Genomic DNA, 25,100 nt, shown 5'->3' with positions numbered 1-25,100 from the left:
GTCACTAGAACAAGATGGGTATTATCATTGTGGTGAAGATAACTTTAGGATTGTTGGATGAATTGGTATGAGGATCAATTGATTCTTCAGTGCTGAAGGAAAAAAATTTGTTAGTCATGGCGGGAGGTTGAAGACAATTAAAAGAAAAGGAAGTGCGGAAGTGTAAAAAAAATTTTGAGAGAGGGAATGGACTTCTCATACCATATTAACAAAAAAATTAATAAATTGTTCTCACACTTTACTAAAATGGGCTATGGCCATATATATATACACACAAAAGTTGACTGAGGATATAATTAGTTATATGGTCTAACAAATCAACAACCCATTTACAAGATAAACTAAATAATAATAGAAGATTAACTATTTCTGATACATTTGTCACAACTATAATTAAATTCTGTTATTTGTGTAAATATATATTTTTTATTTTTCTATTTTAAAAAATTCCCCTATTTTAAATTAAAACAACGCCAAGTGACAATTATTAAATGGAAGAGGTATGAAAAATGGTAGGGAGTAGGACTAAAAATTTTCCAGAGAAAAGAGGAGAAATAATGGGAATGACAAAAAAAAATATATATATATAGTAAATATTTTACCGGCAAAGTAAGTTGTCGGTCAGAGGTAGAAGAACTTAAAAATGACGAAACTGGAAAGGAGCTCTTTCTAATGAATGAAAAGTATAAAAATTCAGAAAGCTATCTTCTGTTTTCTGTTTTTATCTGCATTCTTTCTTCATTCTTCATCAAACGGGCTTTCAAATACTGTAATTTCTATTACTTTTATCATCGATAATCATTCTTAGTTATGAATGTGTATTAACAAAGCATGTTTTATGTTCTAAATTAACTTGGGTTTTTGTTTTCTTCTTCTTTTGGTCATTTTCTCTTCTGATCGTTGTTTTTGGCTTTTACTGGACCAAAAATTCCTGCAAAGTGTAGAATCCTCTACTTTAATTTCATTTTTCACCGGGTTGATGATTGCATGCAAATAGTACTAAAAATGGTGCCAATTTTTTGCAGGATTTTGAAGGGGAAACTGAACTTTGAATAATAGCTTCAAACTTAGCAATAACTGTGAGTTTTCATTTCAATCAGCTTGTTTGGAGGAAATGAGTGTGGAAAATCCGTGGGTTCCTGTGACCCCAGTTAAACCCCCTTTGAGAAGACCATCGCATGGAGAAGAAAATCAACAGAAATCAGGTGGGTCTACTGAAGAAACTGAAGCTGAAGCTAAAAAAATACATGCATGTTTAAATACTGCTAATTTGGTGGCATTTGAGAATGGGCAAATTTTGGTGGTGGATTTGAGTGAGATGAAAATGGTTCAGAATGAGGCAAATTGTTGTTCCAGTTCTTCTTCTTTGGAGAAAGTAGTGTCCGTTTCACAGGGTAAGTCTTGCTAATTTATGAATTTTCCTTCGGATTTATCACTTTTGATTTTGATTGATATTTCAGCTTGGATAAGTTACATCACTATCTGGGAGATTTTGAATTTCTAAATCAATATCATTATTATCATTGAATTTGATAGCTGAAAATGCCGGTAAAATTAAGCTTAGCTCAAATTCAGAAGGAACTTTAGTGGGTGAAATGACGGGCTTATCGAAACTGTACATAACATGGCAGATATGTTTGTTTTAGGATCATTAGTTATGACATGGTAATATTTCTTTCACTTGTTGAGAAAATCAAAGCAGCTCTCATACAACCGTTGAGAAAAATGAAATTGATAGAAAAAAAATAAATATTTGCGGAATCAAATCAATATCTCAATCTCTTAAAGAAAGAGAAGAAAAATGAGAATGAGAGTGAAATTCAAACAATAATAAGTAGGAAAAAATTGGTGATACACAAAATGCTGTATAACAAATGTGATACTAAAATTGTGGTACATAAAATGTGGTACTCAAAATGTGGTACACAAAATTGTGATAAATGTTTTACATGAGACATCACCATTTTATAGGAACCAAGGGTAAATTTAATAAATTACAAATTGAAGGCATATTAAAAACATAAACTTAATAACTTAAAATAAAAAACTGAAAAATAAATCAAACAATAAAGTAAATAACTTCAATTATTAAATTTTGAAACTAAAAGTGAAAAGGAAAAAACTCATAATTCAACACATCTATCTGCTTCTGTTTTTGACATTCTTTCTGGACCATGAAATCATGTCAGGTGAACTTTCTAGCAAGACCATCCCCCATTTTGTACCCCCGACACCAGATAAGAGGACAAATGTGGAGCTCAAACAGGTAGTTGATGTTCAAAGCACACTAGCAGGAGAAAAAAGAGATGAGGAAGGCCAAGAACAAAATTGTAAGACTGTCAGTAGAAGAACAGATGAGGATGGCCTCCAGCAGGAAGTTTGTGAGCTAGCCTTGGATTCATCTTGTGCTTCGGTGTTAACACCGATTAAGTTTAAAGACAACTCTAACAAGGACATTGATATCACTGTAAATGAAATAACGAAGTTGAAGCAATATAAAAGAAAGCACAGGCCCAAGGTAATGGGAGAAGGCAAACCAAGAACATCAAAACCAGCCACTCAAAGAGCTGCCAATTCCCAAGAAAACCTGACAACTAAAAGGAAGTATGTCCGAAAGAAGGCATCCGACCAATCCCTGGAAAACCCTCTTGAACCAGGAGCTCTTAATCCGGTCACTCCAGCTGGTTCTAAGGAAAATTCAAGAGGTCTAAGGACATACACTCGAAAGCGTGGTGTCAACACAACAGAAACAGGAGTGTCAATTGATAGGGAAGAGCGAAAACGAGGTAGAAAAACATGCAGGAAGAGTTTAAAATTTGACAATGAAGGAAAACAGAAAGATGAAAACTCTTTGTTCAAGTCCTCATCCAACGCTTCAGAATCTCCCGTGCATCTTCTAACTACTGGAAGTTATCAATCATATTCAGTACTGAAGCAGTGGAATGAAAATGACACAATGTTTGACCACAGACAAGCTGATATGTTATATGACCCAAATCCTTCAATGAAGCATCAACCGGAAGGTTGCAGATTCCTTTCTGAAAGTCAGGTATTGATAGTTGATATACCAATTGAACATAGCTCTTCCCAGATAAAACTTCAAAGTAATTATCATGAAAATGAGAGAGGGATGGGGAGGGCCAGTTCAACTAATCATTTGTTATCAAGTTCAGAAGATCTATTCTGCAGTGGTACAACCATCTCATCCGAGAGAAAAGAAGCAAGGGGTTTAAAGAGAAAATATTGTCAAAATATCAAACAAGATGATATCGGAAGTTTTGATTTAATTGAGGAATTTTATAACTCGATCTATGCATCTCAGATGCCACAGACAGAGTACTTTTCTAAAGAGAATACTGATAAGGTGCAACATTCTGGCCCATCTAGCACATATTTTAATATTACTGGACAGGCATGCAAAGTGAGTAGCTCAAAGGAAAATTCTTGCACATCAAAAGTGCGCTACCGGCTACCTAGACCTCAGAACCATAGTTCTTTATTTCCAAGGATACAAGGAGGATCAGTGAGTCCCAATAAATTACAACCCTTTGAGTCCAGTTTGGCCACAAGTCAGATGGAGATGACACACAGGAGATGCAATGCTCAAGATCATGTTTGGACTCTGGGTTCATGGTCGCATCATTGCAACATGCAGTCAAAATATTCCCCCAAACGACCACCAGTGATTACTGATCTTCAAAGAGCTGAGAGTTCTCACAGACAGCACCCATCCTCGGGTGCCCATGTTGCCAAGATCAAGATGCAAACAACAGTATCGAGGAAAAAACAAAAAGCAGGTCCTCATACTTCTTACAATATGGATGGAGCAGAGCAGCACCCAAAGCTTGCATTATATAGTCACCGCAATACTTCCCAATTGCCTCCAGGTTTATTCATCAGAACTAATTTCATTTCTTTATCAATATCAACTGCTGATACATTTGTAAAACAAAAGTTTAAGGGAAAGAACCGTCCTTAATAAATTGCATTGTCATGCAGAGTCTCTATCAGAAATAAATTCAGGATTGAAGCTTTCTATCAACGCCATGGTTGAGGAAATGAAGGTTCTAGACATTAACCGAGAAGGAAACATATCATTACATGAGAAACAGAATGAAATAGTACTTTACAACATGCAGAACGAAGGTCACAATGCACTTGTTGTGTATAGAGGAGATGGCTCTATAGTACCATTTGAAGGTTCTTTGGATCCTGTCAAAAAGCGAAGACGATATGCTAAAGTTGATCTTGATGGAGAGACAATTAGAGTCTGGAAGCTATTGATGGACAATTCCAATAAGGAACTTGTTGATGGATCAAATGAAGCTAAGGACAAATGGTGGGAGGAAGAAAGAAGTGTTTTTTCTGGACGAACAGACTCATTTATTGCAAAGATGCATCTAATTCAAGGTACAATTACATACTTAGCATCCACCTATTTGTAAGGTTTCCAGTTTTTTCATTGAGGGAATTAACTGAATTTGGAAATAAATTTTGTACCAAATTCAAATTTCTAAAAATTTCTATGGATGTAAGCATCAGTCATCATCTGAAATTATTCCTGGACTAATTAGGGGTAAGATAGTTTTTTTTTTTTTCGCTTGGGGGGGGGGGGGGGGGTTGCGATTCCTAGACAAGATTCGAATAACATTTAAAACTGTCTAAGGAGATCAGTAGATGAAGAGAACCTAAAGGGGCACAGTTTTATTGAATACAGCTTCCTACAACCCCTTCATTCCCAACCCTAACCCAGTCCTCCTAATTTGATGATTGATAGCTAGGTTCCAAATCCAAATTGGATAATGTCCATTGTAGTTCATCAAGAAACTCGTCAATCACTGAGATGGAGGACTTGCCTGCCACTGCCTTCTCACTGAATGTGCAGTAGTCTAAACAGCTCAACTTTGTTTTTTATTCGTAACCAGAAAAAATAGGACATGAAATGAACAACCCAACTGCCTATACTGTCCCTTTCGGAAGAATGATGGAGATTTGGAGGGTTCTGGAATGGTTTTTTTAGAATCTTTATTCCTAGTTTCTGATTTGGCTCAATTTAAAACTCTCATTAAACCTGTTGTAAACCTGCTGTGTTGAACCTATATAAAGGCTTCCCTTGTACATTTTTAAAGCAATCGAATAATGTTTAAGTTTCATAAAAATTAGTCATTAGTCTGGAATCAGCAGAAAAGAAAGAAATTGTCTTGTGGTGACATGGTTCACACTGAAGAGATGGAGAATATATTGGTGCTGATACAATTCATATTGGAACAACGGCAACTATGGACTGCCTATAGCATGTCTTGTCCCCAACTGCGTGCTTGCTGTCAGTCCAGTCTTATGCGGGAGGCCATCAGAGAAAAGTAAGTATAACGGTTAGAACAAATTGACATAGAGGCCACAGTGTGGATATTAAAAAAATTATCTAGTGTCATATGCAAGAACGGGGAGAAGAAAAGCATCAGCCATGCAATATAAATATGAACAATATTTTCATCGGAGGAGTTCCTCCTCCTCCTTTCTCCCTTTGTGTATTACTTCAAAAAACATGGAGGAGCTCCTCCAATTTTGGAAGTTTATGCTTGTATGTTTAGCTCAACCAATTGGACAACAGATAAATAAGTCCTACCAAAGACTATCAGAATACAAGAAGGCAATAGTGGGGTAGCACAAGCACGCCAAATAGGATAATAAAGTTTGGAGGGCAAGGTAACCGAAGTGTGAGAAAACCAATGAAAATAAATGGAAAAGAAAAGGAAGAAAATTATATAAAAGAAACAGTGGACACAAGGAGAAATTTTGAAATCCACATCCAAAATCAAAACAAGTAATCCTTATGCTAAATTTATGGCTGGGGAATGCTTTATATGTGGCAAAGAAGGCCACCCGTCTGATGAATGTATCCAAAGAAGACAAACAGCATTTATGGAAGTAGCCTAGAAGAGTATCAGAAAATGAAGAAGAGGAGAGAGTGGCATGTATAAAACCCAACGAGGGAGATCAAGTATATTGTGTGGCAAAGGATCCCTCTAGCACCAATGTTGGGGACAACGATGCTTTAAACTTCTCCATTATGGTATGATATTATCCAAACTTTTGGCATAAACCCTATTGGCTTTGTTTTTGGTTTCATCCAAAAGGCCTTAAACCATTGGATCACTGATATATCCATGATCATCCTCTTATCTAGCCAATGTGGGATTTTGGTTGCACTCCAACAATATTTTCCTTGAACAAAGGACTATCGAGCCTTATCTCAAATATTCATCTATCCGTTTAGTTCTCATCTAAGCCAACTCCTCTTCTCTGGAGCACACCGCCAGTCCAATAGAGCTTCGACCACAAATCTCCACCATGACTACAGCTTCTAAGGTTCACCACTTCCTTGTTTGGCGCCTAAGGATTATACCGACATGGCTAAGTCAAGGGCATGACTCTAATACTTCTTGTTGGGGAAAACGACCCACCAAATATCTCCATAATAGTATGTTATTGTCCACTATGGGCATAAACTCTCATGACTTTAATTTTGGTTTCATCCAAAAGACCTCATACTATGGGAGATAATTGTCTCACATATATACCTGTGATCATCTTCTTATCTAGCCATCGTGGGACTTTGGTCGCACTTCAACCATAAATATCTAGAGGCTAAACCTAGTCCGAACAGGAAAACAAAATCAGATAAAAATTAAATGATAAATAAGATATTCTCAAAATTAATCCCAGAACCCTTCACTCCATCATAATCCCACACTAACGATTTAATTTAATCTTTCTGTGCTGGTGGGCGTCCCTAGGTGGCTAGGGTCTAACATTGATGGGTGATGCACCTTATTTTGAGGATTTCTGCATGGTCGTTTGTTCTCTACGGTGGCAGCCCCTGAGGGCATAAAAAAGACTTTTGAGATACCGCCTGAGCAATTCTTCCACTTGAGGTATGTCTCCCTCTGCCTGTGTACTGTCAATGCACCCATGTTCTAGCATCATTTCCTGTCATTCCTTGCAAATAGCGCTAACCGTCTTACCTTCGGAGGCATGAGTGAGTGCAAAGAGTGGGATTTCCTTGAAGCGCCCCTCCCTTTTCTCCAACTTTGAACATGTTCAGGGTTTGCTGCTTAACTGCATGTCTGACATCCTAAAGATTATTTTGTAGCTTCCAAGTTCGCAGGGAATAAATCCACTACAACTTCTAAACTAGGCTATTCAACAATATTATTCTTTTTCAAAGGAGGTGGTAATCGTGCATCAGCTAGACTGTGCCATAAAGTTGTGAGGAGTGCTACAATCAATCATCTGAATGACTGATCTTCCTTTAGCGTTCCTCCAGTTTGTTCTGTTTTGTGGGGCAAGGTTATTTCGATGTTGAAATTCATAGACATTTGACAGCTCTGCTACTTGGCTATCTCCCCCTCTCAACATTTGTCCCTTCCCATCAAGAACTAGTTCTCTTTCTTCTCTTTCATTTCTTCCTAAGCTGGTTAAACCTTCAATTCCCTATTTTTGCATCTGTGCCCACCAATAACTTTTTCTCACATTCAAAGCATAATCTCCCCGGCCCTGTTGAAAGAGCGAAACCTTATCAGTAATCACATCACTATTTTTTCCCACTGTACTTCGTTGCTGTGGTTCCACATCTACTTTGGTGCCAGCATAAGCCCAGGTGCTGGCTAAAGTTTGTGGCCCACACTTGATCCATAGTTCAATCTTCCTTGCCAGGAAGCTAATGTCTCGATCCATATTTCTTCTCTTCCTTTTTTCTGTTTTTGAGTGGGGAGGACTCCGTTTTATAAGTCGCATCTGCCACTGCTAGCAGAACTTAATCAAGAATGTACTAGAAAAATAAAAGCTCAGAAACTAGAAGGTTTGCCTTTTGAGTAAACCAACTGCAAGGAAAAAGAACATTGTTATCGTTCTTCGAATTTTTAAAATTTTAATATTAACGCAATAATTGTACAGGAGACAGAGGCTTTTCTCAGTGGAAGGGATCAGTTTTAGACTCAGTGATCGGAGTTTTTCTCACTCAGAATGTCTCAGATCATCTTTCCAGGTGAACTGTGGTTTTAACATGCAAGAAAACAGAGTGGTTAAAATATCTTCTGAATGTTTGCTTGTTCCTTTCATACAGCTCGGCATTTATGTCACTTGCTGCACGTTATCCCTTAAAATCTAAAAGCCTCCACGAGTCAAGTGTTGATGAACAGACAAGCTTAATACTCAATGAACCACAAGTTAATTTGTGCAAAGCAGAAGATAGTGTAACATGGGCAAAACAGATTTCAAATCAACCAATTTGTAAACAGAGTTGCTTGACCGTGTGTGAAATTGACCAAGCTGAAGAAAATTTTCTCACCAGCAGCGATTCTTCAGGAAGTAATACAACTGGGGTTACCTCTATGCATGAATACCAGTGCTCACTTACGTCTTATAGTAGTGAAAAAATAGGTGAATTGGAAGATAGAAGATCAACAACAGAAATAAATACTACAGTAGAAGTGTGTTCTTTGGGAGACGAGAAGACTGCAGATGCTGCAATATCACGTCAAAAGTCCGTTGTTTCTGAACATTCTATAAATTCTCTTTGTTCTCTATCAATTGAAGATGGAATACCCTGCTTGAATAGCAACTGTGGAAAAGATCTGTCATCAAAAGATATTTGTGCCATTGGGTCTGCTTCATCTGCGGAGGTCATACAGGTCATAGAAACAAATAAACTTAAGTCAGACTCTAATATTGCCAGTGGTAATGACTCATGGGATGAGAAGTCCGAGGGTACTTGTAGTACGTCTGAAGAGAAGTATGTTTATCAAAGAGAAAACAATGGAAGTCCAGATTCTCCTAAAAAGCTTTTAAAAGAATCCCCTAGTCGACCAAGTAATCAATTGCAGAAAACTTCAAACTCAGGAGTTACAGAAGTAGAGTGCTTTAAACTGTGCAGAGAAGTCACCCCATTTTCTTACGTATACAAAAGACGGGATGTATATGATACTAATGAGCATTCACAGACACTTAATCTGGTATCCCAGACTACTGTTGTTAACACCAACAACGTTCAAGCAAAAAGACATTCTAGAGAATTGTGCAGTCTCGATCAAAGCGATCACGATGTGATATTTCAGGCCGACGGAAGATTGATTGAAGTGCCCTATGGTGTTGAATTACAGGCTTCAATGAGCCACCAGAACATACATAAAACTCTGCCAAATTCCTTGATTGATAGTTCTCTTGATGCTACCTGGAAGACGGAAGAACCAGCTCAAAATAACCATGGCCATTCACTTAGTAGTAAGTTGAATGATCCAAAAGCAGACACTCTTAAACCAAACAGAGAACGAGTTAAAAAGGAGAAAAGAGTTGGTGTTGATTGGGACATCCTTAGGAAACAGGTGGAGGCGACTGGAAGGAGAGAGAGAACTAAAAATACAATGGACTCACTGGATTGGGAAGCTGTAAGATGTGCGGACATTGATGACATTGCTTACACCATCAGAGAACGAGGGATGAACAACAGGCTTGCAGAAAGAATTAAAGTACATCCTTCACAATGAAAATGAATTCTAATTCCTAGGATCATCATCTCAGTTTTCAAACTTTAGTTACTAGGCTTTAAATTATTCTTAATTTGAGCAGGATTTTCTTGACCGTCTGGTGAAAGATCATGGAAGCACCGATCTTGAGTGGTTAAGGGATGTTCCGCCTGATCAAGTAAAGTAAGCTTATTTGTTTTTTCAATCAAGATTGAAAGAAGCTGAACTCATGAACATTGTTTCTTTCATATTGCAAACTACTGTTCGCAATGCACTAAATTCTTTAGGCTTTATATTACAAACATGCAGAGAGTATTTACTCAGCATAAGGGGATTGGGATTGAAAAGCGTGGAGTGTGTACGCCTTCTTACCCTGCAGCAGGTTGCTTTTCCGGTAAGTTCAAATGAGTGGTTTTGCAATGCTGCTAGAACAGATGAAAAGGCCAACAAATTTTTCCTTTCCCCAACAGGTGGATACTAATGTTGGACGCATAGCTGTAAGATTAGGATGGGTACCTCTTCAGCCACTTCCAGAATCACTGCAATTGCATCTTTTGGAGTTGTCAGTAATCAGTATGAGAACTCTGTGTCTTAAGATTTTTAGAATTAATATGCTCTTAGAACACAATAATGTTTTGTATCCTCGCAGATACCCAGTTCTTGAATCCATTCAAAAGTATCTCTGGCCTCGACTGTGCAAGCTTGACCAAAGAACACTGTAAGATATTCCCTTTATATCCTATTTGATAAATTTGTATTCCTTTTCTGATTTTTCAGGGGAGTCAATAAAAAAAAAAAAATGATCATCAATACTGGTTCCTTAACTGACCTTTAATATTCTGGTCATAGGTATGAGCTGCATTACCAAATGATTACTTTTGGAAAGGTAATTAATTTTCAGTGAATTGTTTTCTGATAAGTTGTCAGTGGTACTGGAGATGGACTAAGCAGCATACTCTGGTATAGGTCTTCTGCACAAAAAGCAAACCAAATTGCAATGCTTGTCCAATGAGAGGAGAGTGTAGACATTTTGCCAGTGCTTTTGCGAGGTTTGCATCTCTCTTCTACTTTGGATGAGTTAGATATAGTCTCTTTGACGTTTTAATGTTATGGGCAAGTTCCTCTGCAACCTTTTCCTGAGTGTGCTCTGACTTGTAATTTTTTGGAGCAAAATATATTTTGGTCTTGAGGTTTGGATTTAGTATCTATTTGTTAGTCAATTAACAGAAAATTATGTGATGAGGTGTCCAATTTTAAATGACGTGGCAGATATTTTTCGATTTTATATTATTTTATCTGATGTGAAATTGTTTTTTTCTTCTCATATTATTTTAAATAAAATAATATAAAATTAATATAATTTGCCTAGTCATTTAAAAATGGACACCTTACTGATGCCCATGTCATTTTTGGTTAGTTGACTAACGGTTACCGAAGTACCATTCAGAACTATTTTCCAAATATCAGAATCTAAAGCGTTCATTTTGGAGTTTCAAGAACTAAATAGACACTCAACTCAAACCTTAGGACCAAAGGTGTAATTTACATTTTTTTTTACCATGCAACTATCCTTAAGCATCCTAATTTTTGTGAAACAATACATTCTTCGAATCTTGTAAAATTAATTCTATATATTTTCTTATTCCAATTTACTATAATAAGATTCTACTATAAACATTCATTTTTCTGGTGAAAATTATTAACTGTTTGTAAAACTAAATCTCAGAGTATAATTTGTTTCAATCATTAAGGCTTTGATAACCATTTTATTTTTTATTTTTGTTTTTGAAAATTAAGCCTATGGACACTACTTTCACCTCAAAAACTAAGTCAAATAACCGAAAAAAGTAGCTTTCAAAAAGTTTTTTTTTTTTTAATTTGTGTGAGAATTCAACCATTGTATTAAGAAAAATGTAAATGATAAGAAATGTGGATGAAATAGGTTTAACTTTAAAAAATAGGAACCAAAAACCAAATGGTTACTAAAGGGGGTCTAAAAATTTAGACCCACATGAGCATAGGTTAGTGATAATTGGTTTGCACTTTTTTTCCTTGAAGTTGGGGTTCAAATACTCTTGTAATTCACATCCCCAGAGTTTATGGGTATAAAATAATCTTTTCAGGTAATTCAAAATAAAATAATCTTAAGGTTTTCTATTAATTTTCAAAGAAATCACAGCACAGGCGCTATTACCAGCCTGTTGTTTACAAGCTTGGGTCCTCTCATTTTCTTATTCTTCAATTGTTTTACCATCGTTTTCATTTTAGGTTTATATTGTTAGGAATGGAAACAAAATCCCACGTTGGTTAGAGAAGGGAAGGATCATGGATATATAAGCAAAAACAATTATGTATAAGGCTTTTTGGATGGTTCTAAAAGCAAAACCATGAGAGTTTATACCCAGAGTTTAACGGTAAACCAAAATCAGTTTCTACACATATCTAAACCATTCCATAAACTAAATAAAAAATAGAAGAGAGTAGAGAGTAGAGAGAAGAACACAAATATTTACACTATCTTCCAAAAACAGAGGCTAAAGAACCCCCTTAAACAGATTGCAGAACGCCACTTCCATCGGTTAGAAAAAACCCACTGCTTTAACCTTGCGAAACTGCTTCCTCACTGAGCATAACTTCTTAAAAAAACTGAGTTGCGCTACCCACGTTTTTAAGCTGCTGGATTAGAAACTTAAAATACATTTATTTAAAATTTGGGCTTAATAAATAAAAGCCCACAAACATAATGTAACTTTAATAAATAAAACCCAACCCAACAAACTTATAAATATAAATGGAGATAAAGCTTGAGTCGAACAATTTGTCAACATATATTATAGCTTGTTGGCTCAATTCCTCCTTACAACCATTCGAGTACGATTGGGAGGAAAAAATAGTAGAGAAAATCCTTGCTCAATATCTAAAATATAATTATTGACAAATCAAGTAACTGACTGACATTAATGCAGTGCGAGGCTTGCACTTCCAGCGCCAGAAGAAAAGAGTTTGATTAATGCGACTGAAGGAAAAGCTGGCATAAACCAGGCTGTAGTTGTTCATCAACGACGGTTGGCTCTCACTCAGGAATCAGAGCCAATTGAAAGTAATCAGCAGTTAATCAGCGTGAAATCTGGAGGAAGTAACGAGGATCCCATTATTGAGGAACCCGCGACACCAGAGCCAGAATGCCCACAGGTTTATGAAAATGATATTGAGGATACATTATACGAAGACCCTGATGAGATTCCTACAATAAAGCTTAATATTGAAGCATTCACTAAGAACGTACAGAATTACATGCAAGAAAACATGGAACTTCAGGAAGGTAGCATGTCAAAGGCCCTTGTCCTCTTAAGTCCAGAAGCAGCATCGATTCCCATGCCCAAGCTTAAAAATATCAGTCGACTGAGAACAGAACATCAAGTGTAAGTTCACAGTTCCCAGCTCTAAAAGATAAAATCGTTAACCAGGAGAAATCTTCTCAGATAAAGGAATAACAGGAGAAACGAAATGGTGTTGAAATATCTTGTTAATCTGGAGAACAAATTGTTAGATTTACTAGAATTACTATCAATTTCAGAATCAGGCTGTGATTGTATTTTACCATCATGCAGTTACGAACTTCCAGACTCCCATCCTCTTCTAGAAAAGGTTAGTTACTCCTACATCTTGAACCTGAAGTGTTTATTCATGCTCTGCTTAAAATTGTCTAATTGTTTTAATTCCTCTGTAATTACAGTTACAGTTGGAGAGGCGTGAACCTGATGATCCATGCTTCTACCTTCTTTCCATATGGACACCAGGTAACAATGAAAATGGACTAACATGCTATCCAGACTCTGTCAGAAAATATTAAAAGAATATTGAACTTATTCATAAATGTTCTCTACTTTTAACCAAACATGCAATAAATCTGTGTCATTTCATTAGACTTTTCAAGGACAAGTGAAACAAAAAGGTTTATCTTGTGAATGGTATACATCATTTGACCTCTAGGTGGAGTTCAAAGATTTAAAAAAAAAAAATCTTTTGTTATTACCGTCTTTTCATGATAATTAGAAATCAAAAAGTTTTTTTGTGTGTGATAGTTCATCTCAATCCCTGACCTTAGGTTGTGAGTTTTTTGTGGTATTGAATATATATTTATTATTATTAAAAAAAAGTTCAGTTAGGTGGAGATCAAACCATTGATCTTTGAGATGGTAATTGGTGCCTTATCCACCAATCCAGGCTCGGATTAGCTGGTGTGGATATATTCACTTATACATTTCTTATCCCAATACAATAAAACAAAACAAAATAAAATAGTTGTTATTTCATCAGGAGAAACAGCAAATTCTGTCGAACAACCACATACACATTGTAGTTCTCGAGAAAGTGGCGGATTCTGTGGAGAAAAAGAATGTTTCTCATGCAATAGTGTTAGAGAAGCTGATTCCGAAGTGGTTAGAGGAACACTTCTGGTGAGGGCAGCTAATATACATAATTATCCCCATACAAAATCTTACGAAGCTAATAACTAACAAATTGCAATGATAGATCCCATGTCGAACAGCAATGAGAGGAAGCTTTCCGCTTAATGGAACTTACTTCCAAGTTAATGAGGTAATAAGGAATTCTAACATGGCTTTATTATTTCACACCAAGCTTTAACTTTTAATTATTGCAACCTGCGTGAATATTGATTGTGTAGATACTTGAAGCCAAACTAACAGTGGAATCATCCTTATGCAGGTATTTGCTGATCATGATTCTAGCCTTAACCCAATTAATGTTCCTAGGAGTTGGTTATGGAAACTCTCAAGGCGCACAGTGTACTTTGGTACATCCATACCAACAATATTCAAGGGTATATATTGTAAAAGGTTATGGTTTCTTTTATTGTCTCTCTTTAAGTGTCAGTGTCCCTAAGGAATGCATTTTTCATGTACTAGGTTTATCGACAGAAGAGATTCAAGGTTGCTTCTGGAAAGGTAACAACATCTAAGTCTATTGAAGAGTCTTTTGGAACTTCTTTTGCTAATTAAGAGGATACTTAATCAAATTCATCAAATTTAGTTACTACAAAGTGAAATGAAGCTAAAATTTTCAAATGCATCATATAAGCTAATAGACTAGTTGATTAATTTGGCAACTTACACATCTCTATCTGCAATAGCTTCTAAAATATAACATCGTTCCTAAACTATGTTGGAGTTTTGGTTTTATTGCTTTAATTTTTTTTTTAAAAAAGTAATTTCTTGATTGTCTCTAGGTCTTCCTCTAAGACAACCCAAAAGTTTGATGAAAACATGATTAAGACATCTGTGTTTTACAACTCATTGACGTGTTAAAAGGCAACAAAATATCAATTTGATTCTTAATCGATAACTTATAAAATTGGTTCTTTTGTTTAAAAAGTACATCCCATAGAATCATATGCACTTTTAACTTCACAGTTTCATGTGGCCAACGAAACAAGCCACTGTCTAATCCCCCACCTTCCGCCATGACTAAACCACCAAGTAGAATGTTAACCATTGAAAGGAAAACCTCTTCAATTGAAGTTGATCCAACTTCTGGAGGCTCCCGAGTTAGACTCGCCAAATCATCCATAGACAAAGCCTTCTCCATTTCACTGCATTGGAGCTCACTGTGATGGATCACAGATATTTTCAAGCCGCTCAACTTTGCCACTTAACCATAATTTGAGTTAATCAGATTGTATGACTCGAAAAAACATGAAGCAAGAATGGCTACTCAGTAGAGTTAGTTAAGCTCGACTACACTGGGGTCTGGGGAACAATCACATATTGATCCCTGCAGGTGAACAAAGAAAGGGCATATTGATCCCCTCCAGGTGAACAAAGAAAGGGCACAATTCTGGGGACTTTTGCAACTGTTGTAAGGATGGACACAATCAGATTACTACTGGCCGTGTTAGCTCAGTATGGGTGAAAGGTGTATTAACTGGATGAAGTTAACATTCCTCATTGGAGTGTTAGAAGAAGAGATCTATGTTGAGTAACCAGATAAGTTTATCACACAAAGGCAAGAGCAAAATGTTTATTTATTGAAGAATGCTCTCTATGGGTTGAAGTAAGGTCCTGGGGTGGTATAGCAAGATGGATGAACACTCGTTGAACTTGGGTTTCATAAAGAGTTTGAGTGGATCCACTCTCTACGTGAAGATATTGAAGAGGTTCAATATGGAGGAATGTAAGAGTGTGAACACTCCAATGATTCAGTAGGAGAAGTTGTAAAAGGTTGATGGAGAAGAACCTGCAGATGATACAGAAGTCTAGTTGGATGCCTCAAGTATCTCACATCCACTAAGCCTGACATCATGGACACTTATGTCTTGTCTAGAAGTCTTCACTGCCCAAGTAAGAACCACATGGTTGCTGCAAAGAGGGTTCTAAGATATCTGAAAGCCACATTGTCATTTGGGATTAAATTTAACAAAGTTTTGAGTTGTAGGGTTACTCGGATAGTGATTGGGTTGGGTCATTGGATGATATGAAGAGCATTTCTGGTTATTTTTTTCACTTTTATCTCTGGGTGTTTCTCATGGTGTTAAAAAAAAGATATAATGGCTCAATCAACTGTAGAAGGTGAGTTCATCATAGCAGTAAACCAAGGTGTTTGGTTGAAGAAGTTGATGCATGACTTACATCTAAAGCAAGAAAAGAATGTGAAGGTGTTTGTGGATAATCAAGCTACTTTAGCTATTTCACTGAATTCAGGTTTTCATGGAAGGACCAAGCATTTTAAGATTAAAAAAGATTATGTTTTGAGAGAGATGTAAAAGGAAGGAGAAGAGGAGTTGGTTCAATGCCGCTCAGAAGAGAAAATAGCAGATATTCTTTTAGTGTTAGTCATTTTCAAAGGAGCAAGCTAGGTGTTTGCAGCATTTGAGTAAGGAGATGTATGTTAGTTAACTCAAACTGCAAGTCTATTTTTAGTTGTTTTAAATTAGTCCAAAATCCTAGTTTCTAGAAAAGTTGTTAAGGAGGAGTATGTTATTATGTTAACTCAAGCTGTCAGATTAGTCCAAAATCCTAGTTTCTATATTTGGAGTTAGTGGCTAGTTTTGTGGAGTTAGGTTAGTGGAGTTTGTTCATGATTTTACCTTATCAACCAAGGTATTTTCAGCATGTAGAATTAGTATTTATAGTGAGAAGTGATTGAATAAAATATGCACTTCCCCAGTTCTCTTCTTTCTCTCTAATAGGAACAACAACCACTGATTAACCTATTGTCCCACCTCTCGAGGTTTCCTTTCTTTTCCCTCTTCTGACTCCAGCACCATCATCCATCCAAAAATTCCGTCCATACATTTTGTCTGTACAGATAACCTTAAACCACTAACCAACCACTTTCATCCCAAGAAACAAACACTCCACCTCTATCGTCCCTTTACCCTCACATGTAGAGACAAAATTCTCTCTATCAAAGCCCTCCTCAAAGGGCCCTGCTCACCTGTGAAATCCATGTTATCAGAACCAGTCAAAGCATCATGGTACGATTTTATCCCACCCCCTAATTCGAACAGTGGCTGTTTCAACCCCTCGCCTCGGTCGCACTTGCATGTTGGTTTGAAGATCATGGTCTGTGTTGTGACAATACCAACTCAGAAAATCATAAATAAATACATGGCTAAACAGAATAAAGGAATTTGGAGGGGTCACAATCATCTTAATGATTGCTCTATCTTGGATTATTCGTGGTTTGGGATTGTGGGAAAAAGGAGCTACCCATAAAAAATACCATCCCTAGAATCAATCCTTCCATTGTCATTCTCTGGGGGTATTTTGATTCATCGAGTCACTTTGGAGCACTAGAGAAGTTGAATGGGCTGCCTTAGATGCTTCATTGGGGTATTTTGATTTTTTGGAATGCAGCATCCTTCACCACATCATTTGTTACTCAAGTTGCATTCTCTCTTTCTATCCTTTTTACTTTGGTGGATGGCTACAGCGTTTGGGTAACAGGTGTTTATGGACCTGCAAATGATAGGGAGAAACGCTCACGTTACCCAAGAGCCTCAGGATTTATCTTGTTTAGTGGAGGATAATGTGCTTATGGGTGGTGATTTTAACATCATTTGTTGGCCCCACGAAAACTCCCACCGCGGCCGCCCCAATAGTGTCATGAAACTTTTTGATTCTTTCATTGAACAGAATGATTTAATTGATCTCCCCCTCACTAATGGCAGATTTTAGAGTCCCTCCCAATTATACTTGTAATGACCCTTTTCTGTGCTTGGGATCAGTCCTCACAGAATTTGTGGATGCTACTAGTAAAAAGGCTTGAAAGGCCCACTTCAGATCATTATCCTATTTAGGAAACCAAAAAGGGCACCATCACCTTTCAAATTCTAAAATATGTGGCTCAATCACATAGACAACCTCCCCGGCAATGGTTTGATACAAACGTTCTGTTAGGTACTTAAGCACCTTGGAGAACCACACCCCAAAAGTTAGCTATTGACATGGGAGAGCCAAGCTACTTAAGTACACATTTGTCATCCCATTCTAACCAACGTAGGACAAAAGCATCCCATACTACCTTGGTTCCTAACAATACCCCATCCCCAGAAAGCCGACATCCCGACGGCTACTCTAGCGATACTTCACTTGGCCACACCAGTCAGAATCCTTCGCCGGCTCCACTCCGGAACGTCAACAACCAATTTTGATACCATTGTTGGGTACTTAAGCACCTTAGAGAACCACACCCCAAAAGCTAGCTATTGGGGTGGGAGAGCCAAGCCATTTAAGTACCACATTGGTGACATTCTAATCAATGTGGGACAAAGGCATCCTGTATTACCTTAGTTTCTAATAAGCTCAAAGGTCTGGAAATTGCTTTTAAGGAATTGAACTTGTCCAATGCATCATAGAAGGCATCCCTCAAAAAGTTGGCCCTTTTAGACTAAGAGGCAGAGATAATAGCATCATCATTGACAGAATATCATTTAATATATACACACATATATATTATAAGAAATCATTTCATTGATAAAAGAAATATTCAAACATTTCAACAAAGAATACAACAAAAACCCAAATACAGGATGAAACAACAATGCGGTCCCGGAAAAAGATGATTACAATGAAACCAGAGGGGAAGGGGATGACAAAAAGGTGATAAAAATATATGGATGTAAAATGGATTTCCATTGGTAGAAACCCACGATAGGAGAGACCAAACAAAACATCAATCCAAGGAACATCAAACCAAAGCACATCCCAGAAATGAAAGATCATCAAGCCAAAGCAACGTATTGAGCAGTCAAAGAAGGACTGAAGTGCTAGCATCAAGCCAACAAAGACCCCTCTCGAATGATGGATGATGCTATTTTCTCATAAGAGATTGAGCACTCCAAATTCCGAATCTCTCTGATGCTTCTTTTTTTTTTTTGTTTTTCACTGATTGCTTGTTCTTCTTTGTCCTAGCGGGAATGGCCATAATGCAAAGACCATTTTCTTTGAACCATGGAGCCAAAGCAAGTATGTGAGGATCTGGATTGAACATTTCATCCATTAGTGGGGATTGTAGTCATACCAACGAGCATCAAGAGGCTCATCATAGGATTAAGGATTAGGATAGTCACGAGGGTTCGGTAAAGGGCTAGATTGGTAAAGATCGGTGTTGGCATCCGATGGTAGAGCTATGAGTATTTAACACCCGGGCAAAAATTTGTTTTTGGAGGAAAAGATGTATGACAAAATGGTCCCTTGAAGGTGACAAAAATATCAGATGAAGAGATTAGATGGGGACAAAAATGCAAGACAAAATGTTTCCTTGAATGCGACAAAAATACCACTTCCACAAATTTGCTGCTGCTAAAAAGGGAAAATTTGTATCACGGAAATTCTTAATGCACAAACAAAAGCTTGCTCTTGGGCAGTGTGATTGAGGCTGAATTTACAAAACAGCAGCGCAACAGATTGATGGGGATCCCATCAGCAATGACCAATGCATCGGATTAGAAGCTTCCTTTATAGAGAAGAAATTTGGTTCAGTTAAAGCATTGGGCACCAATAAGTTACCCGGACTATATGGTTTCACAGTCAAGTACTTATCATGGAACATAGTCAAGCCCAACCTAATTATAGCATTCCGAGATTTTTTTCAGAAGGCTATCATCAATTTTTATTCAAATGAAACGTACATTTGCCTCGTACCAAAAGAATTGGATGCTAGAAGAGATAGTAGACCTATCAGCTTCAACACTTGCCTATGCAAGATTACTGCTCATGTTTTATCAAACCGTCTCAAGACGTCCTCTCAACAGGCAGAAATATACTTTCTGGGCATGGATACTTGGGGCGTCCTCTCAATAGGCAGAAATATAATTTCTGGGCATGGATACTTGGGGCTTCCTTTATATGGCAAACTCTCTTCTATATCCTTTTGGCAGTCTATTGTGGACAAGATTCACAATCATTTATCCATCTTTGTTTCAAATTCTAGTTTATGTGGCAGATTGCATTGAAAGAAGCTTCGTAGTCACAGTTTAAATTTCCTTGTAGCGTTGGAGAAATCTTTTGTATTCCCTATAAATGGGCTCCTTTTGTATCTTCGGGATATTTCATTCAATCAAAGAAATTTTTTTTAACTATGTGAAGAAAATGACTATTTCTCCCAATTTTTTTCATCCTTTGTTTACACAAGTTACAAGGTCAATTCCTTATGCTTCAACGGTAAAATATTTGGAACTCCTGAAAAGTTTTCTTATTTTGATTTCTATACCTTGAAATTTATTTCATTTGGGAATGCTTGAACTTTTAAAAGAGTTCGTTTTCTGCTATTAATTTTTTGTTAATTGTCTAACATATGGATAATATGGGATGTGTGTCAGTTAACATGGGGACGGACATTAGGTGGCTGAGTATTGAGAGCCTCTTTAGTTAAGTTGAGCTACATCATTGTAGAGAAGAGAGATATGTTTGATAAATTAAATAGGAGAATCTCCCCACAAAAGTAGGTTTCTAGTTTCCGAAGAAATGGGCAAATGGTCTGAGAATACTGACCTAGGAGGCTTAAAACTAAACGAAAAATGTTGCTGCAAATTCAACCAAGCAAATTCGATTGTTTAAAACCATTACTATGAGGCCAAATGAGTCAATTAGCTGATAAGAGTTATCTTTGTGCTTGTTGTTCCCCTTTTTATTTTTTGTTCTTTATCCGTGAGTGTTCGGGCCAGCGCCACCTGATCCTGTAACATTTGTCAACATTTGGATGTCAAGGTCAACCCACCCAACCCTGCAACACTTGTGTTTTCTTTTTATATTTGTGCTCCCTCTTCCATCTCTATCAAGTTTTCGTGAGACCACTAAATTATGTTAAAATGACCTGAAGCACAAAGGGCCTTGGAAGTGGCCAAAGAGGCCAACAAATTCTGCCAAAAGTACCCCTCTCTCTCTAAAACCTTGGTGGGTCAGAAAATATTAGAGATCCAAGCCTAAAAAAGATCCCTTCAATTCTTGTTCATTCCACAAGGTCTGGTCTGCAAACCTCTAAATTCCCCCATTATTCCAGAGAAGGACCAACTGCTATCATTAGAACTCCATACTTCACATTCTTCTATCCACATTCAATTCCTAATACAATCTCTTTGTGTATATAAAGAACCCAACTTTCATAAATGGAAGTAGAACACGAGGTCATAAACCAGAAACCAAGCACAACTAAACTGAAAACCAAAATCTAAAAATCCAAAAATCTACATAAAGGAACTTCAACTTTTGGCGATCAAGAAAAAAAAATTAATACATTCTCTAACCACTCCTTGTGTAGTTAGATAAAGAAGCCAGAATCATGTGTACTAAAAAACTGTTCCTTTAGGGACATCTGAGAAATTTGGAACGATGTGAGATAGAAGTATGTGGAGCATCCTTATCGAAACTTTCCACAACCTGACATCGAGTGCCTTTAGTCATTAGCTTAACCTCAAGACTCTCTCTCAAGCTATACAGAAGAGGATAACACACTCTGTATTTCTCACAATTGGATGACAACAATTTGCAGGTTACGTTTGTGTAAGAGGTTTTGATCAAAAAACAAGGGCACCTCGTCCTCTGATAGCCAGATTGCATTTTCCAGCTAGCAAGTTGACTAAAATTAAAGGTAAGACAGGTAACCCAGATGGTAAGTAGATCAACTACTGTAAATTTGTCAATAAGCATATCCCATGAATTAGGAGTGTCGTATACCAATCATCTATCTTACTGTCTAGGCTGACTTACCCTTGACAGCAAAGTCAATAGTGACCTGCTTCCCTGCAGAAATGGGAAGATCTAATCAAGTTGTATTTTGTATTAATTTAGTTTGTATATTAGTAACGTGGATTAGCTCCAGTTGGGTAATCTAATAACTTATAGCATCATTGTATTAGATTGCTATCTCGAAACCAAGAAAAAAAATGAGTCTTCTTTAATTTCCTCAAAACGAGACCGAAACCTCCTGTCTGACTGTCCTAGTCTTTGAATGAATGTTATCAAGGGTGTTAAACGACTCCCATGTGCTTGAGCGAAAAAGATGGAACTGTTCAGAAGGTTCATTAGTGCTCCATATTTCACTTTTCCCCCTCTCCTCCCTCGTAACTATTTTGTTTCTTATTTTTGTTTTTGAACTTAAATCTATTTTCTCTCTATTTTTTATAATGATGTGTATTTTTATCCAGTACTAAAAACAAAAAAAAAAATTTAAAAGTTACTTATTTTAGTTTTCAAATTTTGGCTTGGATTTAAACTATTGTTAAAAAGTAGATAACTAAGGAAGAAATATTTAATTTTCAAAAACAAAAACAAAAAACGAGATGGTTACTAAACGGGGTTGAATTAATTTTTGTTTTTGTTTTTTTTTTTTTGAAATTAAGCCCGTACCAGTTTCATCTATTGATTTTTATGTTTGGTTTATATTCTATGAGTATTTTTAAAGTTAAAAGTAAAACGGCATTTGGTAACCATTTGACTTTTAGTTTTAAATTTTATAAAATTAAAGCCAATAAAGTCACATCCTGATTTTAAATTTCTTGATTTGTTATCTACTAATTACCAACGTTTTTAAAAATCATGCCAGTTTTTAAAAATTTGTACATAATTTTGGAATTTGTCTAAAGAATTCAAATATTATACTTAACATTATAAGAATTTGAGAGGAAATATTTTTAATTTTTAAAAAGAAAAATAAAATAGTTATCAAAATGATCTAAAATGTAGGTTTTGTTTTTGGAGATTGGTTAAAGAATTCAAATGTCACAGGAATAAGAAATTGAGAGGAAACTAGCATATTTTTAAAAAATATTAAAAATCGAAATAGTTATCAAATGGGATAACAAGTTATGATTGTATATTATTACTATTTAATTTCAGACTAGTATGAGGATTTGAACTTTAATTTTTCATTATATGTCAATTACGGTTGGACATTTTGACAAAAATATCCATGGTTCTTTGATTTTTTTTTAAAAAAAAATAATAATAACAGCTGAACATTTTTAATAAATTTTGATGAAAATACAAAATAAAACAGTAAATGTTTTTTACTTAAAAAAATAAATTAGACTATGATAAAATCTCCAAGGAGTTTCGGTTATTTTTTTAATTGGTCCAATTATTATTTAGAAAGAAAAAAAAAGAAGAAAGATGAAAGAAAAATTTCTGCATACACATTTAATATTTTTAAGTTTAATAATTAAACCTTTAAGGAAAAAAATAATTAAAAAAGGTATCATGTAGGGATGAGTATCTTTGTTTCTACACTACATTGTATCCATATGTAATTGCTAGGAACCAACTAATAATAGTATAATAGTAAAATATCAATTACGAAAATTAAATCTTCCAATTCTGAAATAGTCTAATTTTGGAATCGAATAAAATCTTAATTTGTCAATTCCAAACACCAAATTAAACGTACAACCAAACCAAAATAAAAAATTAAAAAAAATCGTACAAGTTATTCAACGTATCATTAATTATGGGAATGGGCTGATAGAAACCCAAAAAAAATAAATAATCTTATAACAAACAAAATTTCAACAACCAAACAATAGAAAATGTATTAAAAAAAAACAAAAATTGGCTTTCTAAACAGCTAGATAGAATAGACCCAAATAAGATCTCAAATCTCAATCTACACACACCAACAATATAGAATTTCAATACGAAAATAATTGATAATATTAGATGTTTGGTCCATTGTCTTTTCACTCATCATTCTTAAACTATCACTTACTCTCGTGACTAACCCCACTTATTTTATTGTATTTTTTATTTTCTAAATCATAATATAATTAACCAACACTTTGACAAATGAAAAATGAGTTCATTGATTATATCAATTTGTGAGGTCTAGCTTACCTCATAAGTACAAGAACCAAGTTGAAACTTTTAAAGTTGTTTTATAACGATGGAATTGAAAAAAATGTTAAATTATAGGCTAAAAATTATAAGTTTATTTTCTTGCCTCTCCATCGGCGGTGGCGCCGCCGTCCACCTCAACCTCGGATTCAGACCAAAAACCTGAGAAAACAAAGCAGGGAAAATGATCTTATGTGTCATTCAAAGTAAGCAATCGGCGGCGACAAGTTCCCATGTAACCATAACCCCTCACGCTTCGCCGCCTTAGTGTGAACTCTCTCTCTTTTTCATTTTTCAGTTCCGGCTTTAGTTGAATTTTATATGCTTTTGTTACAAGTTTACCCTTCTCTTTTTTTTTTTTTTTTTCCTTTCTTTTGAGAATACAAGTTTACTTAACACCTTTGAAATTTGTGTATATTTAATTTTTAGCTTTTTAATAATTTTTGTATGTATTTTAATTTACATCCAAAAATACCATACAAAATATTTAATTTATTCAATCAAACTTACAAATTATTATAAGTGAATCGATTTAATACTTTTATTATTATTATATTTAAAAATCATCAATATATAAATTCGTATACGTATATTGATTTCTACAAATATCGATTTAATAAGATCAACAATTTAATGAACAGTTTTCAAAAAAAATTTATTTTAGAGTCTAAATTGATTCAATTATATAAGTTTATTATAGATTTAGTTGATAAAATTACAAGTTTCACATAATGTTTATCCAAATAAAATATAATGATTGTTTTAAATTGATATACTTATCAAAGTTTGATATTTAAATTGATAAACTTATAAAAGTTCAAGTTTTATATTGATACAATGATTAGTTTAGAGTACAAATTTATATAACTTGAAAATTTCATAATTTAAGTTGATACAATTATTAGTTTGAGGTTTAAATTGATACAACCTAAAATTTAAAGATATAATTTGATATTCTCCTATTTAATTACTTATTTTAAAAAAAAATAAAATTAGTCAATTTAATTTATAACAAATATCTCTAGTGGTAGTATTTCTACGGGGAAGGAGGAAAAACTTTCAACTTTCGGTGTACTATAATTATAGCCATCATTGAATGCCTTCTTTCTTATCCTTTAAATAAAAAATTAAATCCTTAAAAAAAATTCAAAGTTTGACTAAAATGTAGTACGTAATTAACCAACCATTGACTTCACTACAGATGGATTTTTTACCCTATTTTAAT

General features: G+C 35.5%; 1 protein-coding gene across 4 annotated transcripts; it reads left to right on the top strand.

Moving 5' to 3' along the window:
• The first annotated feature begins 637 nt into the window (after positions 1 to 637).
• LOC120073278 (protein ROS1C-like) lies at positions 638 to 22,025 on the top strand. 4 transcript variants are annotated; one of them, XM_039026016.1, is made up of 20 exons: positions 638 to 769; positions 1,026 to 1,394; positions 2,190 to 3,887; positions 4,000 to 4,410; positions 7,957 to 8,047; positions 8,126 to 9,527; positions 9,628 to 9,707; positions 9,834 to 9,918; positions 9,995 to 10,086; positions 10,174 to 10,242; positions 10,374 to 10,410; positions 10,491 to 10,573; positions 12,491 to 12,946; positions 13,136 to 13,172; positions 13,261 to 13,324; positions 13,845 to 13,984; positions 14,061 to 14,126; positions 14,256 to 14,370; positions 14,456 to 14,494; positions 21,540 to 22,025. In XM_039026016.1, the coding sequence occupies exons 2-20, from the start codon at positions 1,115 to 1,117 to the stop codon at positions 21,665 to 21,667; spliced, it is 5,373 nt and encodes a 1,790-aa protein (XP_038881944.1). In that variant the 5' UTR covers positions 638 to 769; positions 1,026 to 1,114; the 3' UTR covers positions 21,668 to 22,025. The 4 variants fall into 4 exon arrangements, 3 of the variants coding, with proteins under 3 accessions (XP_038881944.1, XP_038881947.1, XP_038881946.1); XM_039026019.1 differs by lacking the exon at positions 21,540 to 22,025 and adding an exon at positions 18,962 to 21,524; XM_039026018.1 differs by lacking the exon at positions 638 to 769 and adding an exon at positions 922 to 940.
• Positions 22,026 to 25,100: the final 3,075 nt, after the last annotated feature.

Source organism: Benincasa hispida, chromosome 3 (genome assembly GCF_009727055.1).
Source record: "Benincasa hispida cultivar B227 chromosome 3, ASM972705v1, whole genome shotgun sequence".
NCBI lineage: Eukaryota > Viridiplantae > Streptophyta > Magnoliopsida > Cucurbitales > Cucurbitaceae > Benincasa > Benincasa hispida.
This window is presented reverse-complemented; position numbering and strand designations above follow the sequence as displayed.